At 44.5% G+C, this 10,097-nt stretch overlaps 1 protein-coding gene across 1 annotated transcript; it reads left to right on the forward strand.

The window, feature by feature from the left end:
* The first annotated feature begins 1,465 nt into the window (after positions 1-1,465).
* Positions 1,466-8,367, forward strand: crabp2a (cellular retinoic acid binding protein 2, a). Its single transcript, XM_010750388.3, has 4 exons — positions 1,466-1,791; positions 4,967-5,145; positions 5,730-5,846; positions 7,663-8,367. Exons 1-4 carry the CDS (start codon positions 1,710-1,712, stop codon positions 7,711-7,713), a joined length of 429 nt encoding a protein of 142 aa, XP_010748690.1. The 5' UTR covers positions 1,466-1,709; the 3' UTR covers positions 7,714-8,367.
* The last annotated feature ends 1,730 nt before the right edge of the window (positions 8,368-10,097 follow it).

A 10,097-nucleotide genomic window follows, 5' to 3' on the forward strand; every position in this document is an offset into this window, starting at 1 on the left:
TAACTTGTGAGGACATGCTGTGATTGTGGCATGGTGTGTGGCCACTGGAGTGTGTGTGTGTGTGTGTGTGTGTGTGTGTGTGTGTGTGTGTGTGTGTGTGTGTGTGTGTGTGTGTGTGTGCACTGTGAAGGAAACAATGTGATCCAGCTTTGTTCACATCAAACAGAGCCGAAGGGCGCGATGCACGGTGCTGGATTTGGTCGCAGGTCTGTGCGTAAAAGCGCATATCGCGTTACCAAAATATCAATCTGAGGCTGTTATTCACCTTTGTTAGTCAGTGCGTCTTTGTTATAAGTCTGACACTGAGCCGATGTGTACATGTAGCCTAAGGGTTTTTGGGGACCTTCTCCTGATGGCTCCCCCTCCCTCCTTTCCTCCAAGTTTCCCGGTTTACCTCGCGCTAATTCGCCGTGCAGTGTAGCGGATGGGATCATCCATCAAGAGTCAATAGTTAACGTCGGCTTTGTCCCGTTGCCATCCATCATCAGCGCGTGCGTGCGCGCATACATACAGTGTGTGTGAGTGTGCGTGGTCTTTATAGGACTACCTCCGACCCCGCGGGCCCCTGACCCTGCCCCACAGGCCCGTCTGACTCGCTGTTGCAAATGCCCCCTCGTCTCCTCCTCCTCTCTCCCCTTTCTTCCGTCTGAGCAGCGGGGGGCGAAAAAGCGGAGACACTGCCGACCTGCGCCAATCCCACCTCTTATTTTGATCTCTGCCCCTCTCTCTCAGTGCCTCCCTCAGTCGGTTCTGGGTGTTTTTTCCTCTGACGCAGGCCAAGTTAAATGGATAGCCCACCGGTCGAGGCCAGAAGCTGTATCCCATTACCACCGCTTTTATTTTTATGACACCGCGCCATGGCGCACAGGAGGCTGGGGGTGAACTTGGCCCCTCCGTCTCTCCCCACAACTCTTTCTCTCTCTCTCTCTATCCACTCCTCTCTCTCTCTCACACACACACACACACACACACACACACACACACACACACACACACACACACACACACACACAGTCGATCTGCCATCCATTCACTGTACCAGTCTGGCAGTTGACTGGTTCTTCCTTCACACCGCCGTGCCAAGACGACATGTTATGTCAACAGACTGGCCTGGCTGACATCCTTCCTTGTTTTGCACTAATAATGTTCACCGCATAATAGAAGTGCCTGCTTCATCACAACAATAATAGTAATAATGATAGTAATATATCAAGTCTGCAACGGTTTCTCAAGAGGGTACAGGGCCATCAGGGCGCGGTCACTTTGGCTAATTCAAGATACGCGCGTGGATGAGAGGCGTCTCCAAATGCTGTCTGCGTGGGCAGCCCTGAAGGGCACATGTTGCCTATAGGGGCGGGGTCAGGTTGAAGCACTGTGGACCTTTGCTTGTAATCTGTTGGCCTGCGGGGCGTGTCGGTATAGAAAGGGGCGTGAGCATCCCTACACAAGTATCTTTGCTCTCTGTGCCATTCATTTATATCGCAGCCGCTTCTAAGGCGCACCGGCACATAGGTGAGATAAGAGCTCTGACACTCATCCCGCGAAGAGGGTAGAAGTGACTGGACAGGCCAGAGTCAACCCACACCGGCGCGCCTATACACCCAGATCAGATTAAGAGGGTAGCACTTGGAGAATTTTTGACGCAAGACGCGCAGGGGACAGCAGCGCACCGACCACACTTGGACGTGACAAACTACCTGCAGCTTAATATGGAGCGCAAAATCCCCAATTTCGCCGGCACCTGGCAGATGAGGAGTTCTGAAAACTTCGACGAGCTTCTAAAAAAGTTGGGTAAGTCATAAAAAAAATTATGACTCAACTAGAAAAAAGAAAAGAATAACCGTCACATGGCAACTTGACTCATTTTTTGCGCCAGAGCGGTTTCTTATGAAGCTTTTATCCCTGTGCGTAATGACACAGATCAGATGTGTCAGCTCAAACTGTAGCTTTCTCAGCACATTATGGGTCTTCCTCTGTGTCCGTGCACCAGCGGGGATCACCCTCTGTATCGCATGGGTGGGGGGTCTTTGTCATTCTGCAGAACCCAAAATTCAGTGCTTGGCGCCCGGCCAGCCCCACCCCTCTCCCCCCCAACACAATAGAGACAAACGGCGGCACATCTGTCTGTGTCACAGCATCACATGTGTGTGTGTGTGTGTGTGTGTGTGTGTGTGTGTGTGTGTTAAAGAGGACCGTTATGGCAGGATACAGTGCAGGACAGTCACATCATTATCTGAAGTGACAGTCGTGGGGGGAAATGAGAAACACCTGCTGCTGTGATTTGTCACATCACTGGTGCGTTGGGAGTCTGGACAGGCGCCAGTGTGTGTGTGTGTGTGTGTGTGTGTGTGTGTGTGTGTGGATTTAGAGCCGTCTGTCGTTAATAACCAATTCCCATTAGATGACTTGCCAGTGCACACCTGGAATTCATCTCTTCGCGTACGCGCACACGGAGAGATGCCCAAGATGTCTGCACCAAACAACCCCGCTCTTTGTCTCGCTCTCATACACACGCGCGCGCACACACACACATTGTCTGGTTATTGAAATAGCTGTCAAACGAGTGTTCTGAATATAGACACATAACCACTGGGCGGGAGCGCAAATTTCACACCAACACCAATTAGCGTTTAACAGGTCTCTAACTTTGTCCATTTATCTACCACAGTGTGTTTTTCTCAGGCAGACAGTTAGGTAGGGGCTGAAACAAAAGGGAAAGATAGCAATATGATGGCAGAACAGCGTGTGCAATAACACTGTGCATGTTTTTGCGTGTGCACACACTCACTTGTATGCTTGTGCGTGCGTTCTTAAGTGTGTGCGAGAGTGCCAAAAAGATGGGAGGTGTAAGACAAGTATTCATGAGGAAGAACTACAACAGGAATGCAAGTTGATCTAAGTGACTGTTGTACCTGAGCCAATACTTTTTCATTCACTCACACAGTATCACTTATGTGTTCCTATGATATCCACCTGCGTTGGCATGGCTGACAGAGAGGAATGGGCTTCGGTATCATTAAGGGGCAGAGTGCAGCTGTATGCAGCTTGTCAGCACCCACCACCCTCCTGCTTCCCTCCATCCTCTCTTCCTTTCTTCACTCCTGCTCTCCTCCCCTCTTTTCTCATCTCCCCATGTCCCAAATGCTTCCTCTGCCCTCTGCTCTTTGACCTCTGACCCTGACCGTCTGTCTAGCTATCTGTGTGTGAGTCCTCATCTGGCCAGGTCTGTGTCAATTAAAGCACTTTTTTTTTTCTTTTGGTCACACATTTGCAAATGTCTGTTCAGGTAATTTTCTAACTTCTAACGACTGGCAGTTACTTGAGAAGCTTCAGCCCCCTCCGTGGCTCCCAAATGGCCCACAGGCCAGCACTTCACTCCTGTGCCTGAGCCAACAGATGGAACAGTTAGTGCCTGCTGGTCGGTTTGTTGCCTGAAATAATCCAAACTTGTAGGAAGGAGACTTTTGTTTTTCTCAACCAGAGTTAGATTTTCTTCCTCTTTTCTGCGGCAAGGACTGAGGCTTTTTGTTTCCAACTGGAAGTCATGGTTTATCCAAGTTTAGGGTTACAACTAATAATAATTGACATTACCAACTCATGTGGCAGTTACTTTTACTTGAACTGCTGCATCGCCAGGTCACATTCTTACAAACTGGAACAAACAAATGTCTGACATTTTTGCTTAATAAATGATTATCAACATTTGTAAATAAGTACTAACTACCAGCAGAATAAGTCTTTTTCAGGGTCTTTGATTATTTCACATATTATATAACTGGTTTATTATTCTGATACATTAACATGTAAGCGGCATTATAATGTTGCAGCTGGCAGAGGTGGAGTATTGCAAAAATTGCACTTAAGTACAGAATTCAAGTACATGTACTTATTTATTTTCCACTACTGACTGCACGTCTGAGAAATCAAATGTATGAATATATTCGGTCCAATGAGGTTCAATTACGACTTATGGTATTTATTAAATAATCTGATGTCGTTACACTAAGTTTTACACAATTCAGCTTCATCTGCACACACTGTGATGATGACAATGCACACACATACATACTGTGCCATGTGCGCAGATACACATACAGTGCAGTGCGTACAGTAGACAGTCTCGACATCCCCGTGCATGCTGAATGACTGTGCATTTCGGAGTGTGTATATATTTACCCTTGGTGACAGGTGGGAATGTGTGAGAGGTGAGAAGTGCGAAACCCAACTCGATGGCAGATACACACTGGATGACGTACACACACTTCCCCTCACACTTGGACAGAGATCTTCACACACCACACACAGACCACTGCCCCCTCGTCTGTCTGACTCCCCACCCCCTCCTCTCTCCACCTCTCTCCTCCCTCCACACCGGTCTGCTCCTCGTTCCCTCTCTTTTCCCACGTTGTATCATCAGTTCCCTGCAACGCACTACGAGTGTGTGATGCCAGTTGTATTGCAGAAGATGCAAATCACCTTCAGAGTTTGAGTCTGTGTCTGTGCGTGTTTGTAAAGATGATTTAAGCGAATCAGATGTGGCGTGGTGAAGGGAATTCAGATGTGGCGTGCTTTGTCATATGACCTCATTGTTTCCTCTGTCATCGTTATTGGACAGAGCTGTGCAATGCTAGGCTGCTCCTTTTACCCTGAGTGTGGAGGCGAACACTGAACAAGCAGCAACACCACACCACACATTCACACGCACACACACACACACACACACAGGGCCTAAAGCCAGTGTTTATGCATAATCTGGTAAAAACGGGTTTAATTTGCCTCGTTCCTAAGGGCTGAGTTGTACAGATCAACACTGTGTGACACAAAAGGCGTGTACTGCACGCATGGGAAATATTCAATCAGAATAGCCACAGCAAGTGTTTACTTGTGTGTTGTCCTTTACATGAACCTAAAAATCTTGTAGTTTTGTCATTATCTCCTTGTCTTACACATTTTTTTTTCTCTTTAGCTGTGAATGTGATGCTGCGTGTGATTGCGGTGAAGGCAGCCTCGAAGCCACTGGTGGAGATCACGCAGGATGGAGAGACGCTGTCTATTAAAACCTCAACCACAGCGCGTACCACCCACATCACCTTCACTGTGGGGCAGGAGTTCAGTGAGGCCACAGTGGATGGGCGACCCTGCACGGTACACAACACAACGTATTCCTAAATTGCTCTTCTGCTTCTACTTTCTTTGTAGACACACCCACGGAAGAAATGGGTGTTTGGAGAGGCATCTGTCCAGATTACATCAATCTGTTTAATTTGGCTTTTCACCATATTTGGACTGATAGCATATCTTTACCACTCCCTTGGTCTCTGAAGGCCTATAATGCTACACTATGCTCCTTCACACTCTTTACGACCTCTTTCAACTTCCCGTCTTCCCTCCGTTCCCCCTTCTTGCCCTTTCTTGCCCTCCGTCCCTCCCTAATTCTCCCCGTTGCTCGCCCCGTTTTCCCACAGATGGCCTCTGTTTGGCCGTCTCCAAAGCAAACACATGCATCCAGCCAGCGCTTCGCTCTTGTACCGATGAGCGCATCACAAGTTATCACCTCTCAGTGATTGCTCCACCTTTTTTGTCTTCCCTCTCCATTAGTTATTCTCTCATTATCTCCCTTCTCCTTTGAATGCCCTTGTATATGTCTGTGCATCCACTGATCTATGCATCAAACAATTAATACAATGTGTCTCATGGTTTTTTCCCCCTCTCTCTTTGTGTGTCTTCAGAGTTTTCCACGCTGGGAAACCGACACTAAGATCAGCTGTGAGCAGACTCTGGTGAAAGGAGAAGGGCCTAAGACGTCCTGGTCCCGAGAGCTCACCAATGACGGCAAACTGATCCTGGTAACTACAACAAACTATCCACCAAGCCAGAGTTTAGATTTAGAACTAGCAAAGGCAACAAGAGCAAAAATGACAGTGTAATCTTGTTGTACATAACATTAATAACATTTTAACCACATCTACCTGTAGTGCTGAATCAAAAATCACCTACAATGTTAGGATGGTAGAGGGCTCAGTTGTCGATGTCTGTCAGCCATTGATAAACCTTAAGTTACACCATTTGCCAAAATTATATATTATATTATACATATTATATATTGTATCATATTAATTTATTTGTGGACGTTATGCAGGTCATATTTAACCAGATTTTGGCAACCATTTTAGGCACATTAATTGTCTTTACTGGTGACTAAACACAACACCTTGCTGGCTTATTCTTTGTCCATGCAACGTCTCTATCAAATAGTATATAACCACTGCTGGTACATTTTACTTAATTATATTTTCATGTTGGTCAACATGTCATATTTTATACTTTACATTACTCAACAAACAGGTTTGGTGAGTAAAAATGCTCCATATAATTAGGCCACTGCATATAGCTACTTTGGCACGACACAAGCTTAAATGGATACACACCCAATCTTTTGTTACTGCTCTGCATCCTATCCCCAAACTACAATACTATACAACAGTAAGTAAGTAGCTATACTAGATATCTAAAAGCATACTATAATATGTAAACATATTACAAGTGTAAAGTTTATTTTGTAATTCCATCGCAATTTCTTGCAAGTATATCGCACTTTTAAAATTAAATATGAATCCCTTGAAATGTCAGTATTGTTACTCCAACTTTGTAGCCTAAGAAAAAGGAAAACATTATCTTGTATTTCATATTCAGTAAGCATCTAGTGACCAAAACTTGTGATACCTTTTTGAATTTTAGTCCATTATTTTTTTTCCACCAACCGCTGGTCTTCCTCGTTTATTGGTGCCTCATTTGTACAACAAATTTACACTATGATTTGTAGCCTATAATCTTAGGTGTCATAAAGTGTATCATTGTGCAAAGAGTACAGTAAGGTGATCTAATTATCCTCCTGGCAGTAGATCAAAGAACTTCTGTCAAGATTACAAATGAAAGTACAGGCCTCAGCTTGAAGTCATGAAAGCCAGTATGCAAAAAATTAAAACAGGGAAAACAAATAATTATGATGTTATGTCATGTGTAAGTCTGATAATCAAACATTAAACAGGTGTCAAATATGATCTTATATTTTTTTTTTACCAGCTTGTAGTGTTTTGTCTTGCTGCTATGTGAATTATAAGTCGCCTGTCCCACAAACAGAACTTTATTCTAGAGAAACCCCACCCAGCTGGCATTTCAAGTTGCCTCAAATTAATTTTGACAAGTATTTCAAATAATTATTTAAACAAAACCAGTCCAACCAGAGATGACACATGCATCCTACACTGTTCTCTTTGGAGTAAACAGTTTTAAACTGACAAACTGCACACAGAAAACATATTTGTGGGGTAATGGTTGCTTGATGATTGGCAGCAAGTCTAAATCTAGGACTCCTGATGTGCTCTGAAGCACCAAAACCAAAACTGCTTTTTAGAAGCCAGCAGTGGGTATAACTGAGTGTTTTGAGAACATGTTTTCTTAAACAACTTTCTGTAAATGTTGTTTACTGGCACAGTGAGATTATGTGGGTCCTCACCGCTGGAGACATTAAAATTAGCTCAATTTGGAGGTTTAAAAAGACTTAACATAAATGGCTTGTTCAACAAAATACTTAACTTTTTATATGAATTCACATAACGGTGTCAGTTCACATTTAACATATACATTCTCCTCTCTTTTCAGACCATGAGAGCAGATGATGTGGTATGCACCCGAGTCTACGAACGACAATGAACAAGAGCACTTCTCACTTTTCATCCCTCCAGCTCCCCCTCGCTCTACTGCATCACCACTTGCATCACTATTCTGCTTTGTTAAGGCAGCGCTGGGAGATAGCGGCCTATAGTTTTATTCCAGTATCTTCACTATGCTAGCTTCACCATGTAATAAGTGTGTATTAATTGTATCTAGTGCTGTATGTCCTGTATCTACACAATGGTCTTAGCTCCTTAGTTATCCCTCTGTCCCCTCCAGCTCCATCAAACGTGAACAGCTGGGTTTTTAAAACATGTATGTTGCATTGTATGTTGGATTTGCTGAGTGACAGCTCATTTATTTGGCATTGTATGTGTGTGCTAGTATGTGTGTGTGAGAGAGTTTGTGTGGCAGGAGAAGAGGTGTGAGACTATATTTGTAGATGTGTAAACCAATCTATGAGCTCTTCCAGTTTCAGGTCAGTTTTTGATGTGTCCCTCCTCTCTGTTCATTTAGCCCAGCCCCACAACTTTAACCTTTTCTATCTCACAACGACATTTTATATTTATTACTACACTAGGAGTCTGATACAGTACTGCTAAAGTTTTTACTTTGTGTCTGTTTTATAAGAAATGTGATCGTAGGAAAAAAAACACTTTCTATGGGAAAACAATAAAGCATGGTATTAACTAACCTTGGCGTCGATTCTTGGCCACCCCGTACTGAAAACCATTAGGGGCATAAAAGCATTTAACAGTGCATGTGTTTTATGGTTTGTGAGTGTAGCTGCAGAATATGTGCACATTAGATGGCTCCATCTTATTTTAGGCTTTCTGTCAGCTGTCTGCTACTAGAATAACTTGTCCCCTCCCTCCCAGTTTCTCTTGCTCCCTCTCAATTTTTTTGTCTTCCCATCTCTCCCCACCCTCCTCTCTCACTGTCAATCATCTCTCTGCTGCCACATGCCCTCGTTACTCCCCACTCGTCACGCTTCGAGGCCGATCCATTTGACTTTCGCTTTTAATCATGCGTTCTGCTCATCCTGCAACTTTCCCTGGCATGTGACGTTACACACCGAGAACCAGCTGCGGGAATACCACCCTTAGACTCCGCTCTGCTTTATTTCCATTTCATTTGCCAGTTTGGGTCATGTTTCTGTGGAAAGTCAAAAAAGCCTGTGTGACCTAAAAGAAGAGTTCAACATTTTGGGACATTTGGGGGCATTTTGCCTTTCTGGACAAGAGTTGGGTAAATGAGAAGTTTGATACCACCCTAGTGTGTGTACGTTAAAATTTGAACTGGAGCGTTCAGCCGGTCAGCTTAGCTTATGACTGGAAACAGGGAAAGCCCGTCACTGTATGAAGGTAATAACCAGCACAAATCTCACTTATCAACATGTGTTATATCTCGTTTGTTTAATCTCACAGTTAATGGCTAGCTCACCACTGCTGTCAATCCTTCCACTGGTTGGCTGGAAACGGATTAAACAAACAAGATATGTTAATTCAGGAGCTTTGCCTCCTGTTCCAGTGTTTATGCTATAAGCATTGATAACCGTCTATAGCTATATATTCAGGACAGTGGTCGTGTAGACATGAGTGTAGTGTCAATCTTCTCAGCTAAGGTAGGCTAGGTATTTCCCAAAAACTATTACCCACAGTCTCTAACCTATACGGCCTATTCCTTTTAACATCCTATTTCATGGAACATCTGTTGTTATGGAAACCAGACAGGGTGATAAGACAAACAGAGGTCAACTTGGGACCGCTTCGGGTCGTGACAGTGAACTACTTGACCAATTATCAAATGGTCAGAGAGTGGGCGTGTTTCCAAATGGCAGGAAATGCCAATTGGATTACGTGGTACAGCTGATTGACAGCAGATGTGCTTAACAAGGAGTGGGCTTTTAAAAGGGACCTGGAAATGAAAAAGGGGCTGGGCAGAAAGATGGATGACCCTGGGTTCAAAAACTAGTACACATGTACAGTTATACAACAAAACTAGATTCCTCAGAGAGGAATTTAGTGATGCCAAAACTCCTTCTTTTTCCCAAACTATCTGTTCTTTATTTCTCTTCTCGCCCTGCAGCTGTGTGTAGTTACAGTGTGACCTCAATAAAGCCCCCCCCCCCTAACTCTTTCCCTAATAAAAGGGGTAAATAACTACCCCTCCCTCACTGTTTATTACCCCCTGGGGCAGTAAAAGGCAGCTGTCTGGCCCCCTTCAAAACGCCCGGCCTGCACCGGAGCCCCGTAAAAAACACACATATACACACACACACACATACACACACATTCACATACCAAACTGAAAACACACATTCTGAGAACTCTTCACACATACCATCAAAGACTCACAATGTATACGCAGCTCATAAAACGCTGTCGTGGCTCACCCAAAAGGTGAACACAAAGACCTGTGAG

The sequence above is a fragment of the Larimichthys crocea genome, chromosome XIII, assembly GCF_000972845.2.
Source record: "Larimichthys crocea isolate SSNF chromosome XIII, L_crocea_2.0, whole genome shotgun sequence".
Taxonomy (NCBI): domain Eukaryota; kingdom Metazoa; phylum Chordata; class Actinopteri; family Sciaenidae; genus Larimichthys; species Larimichthys crocea.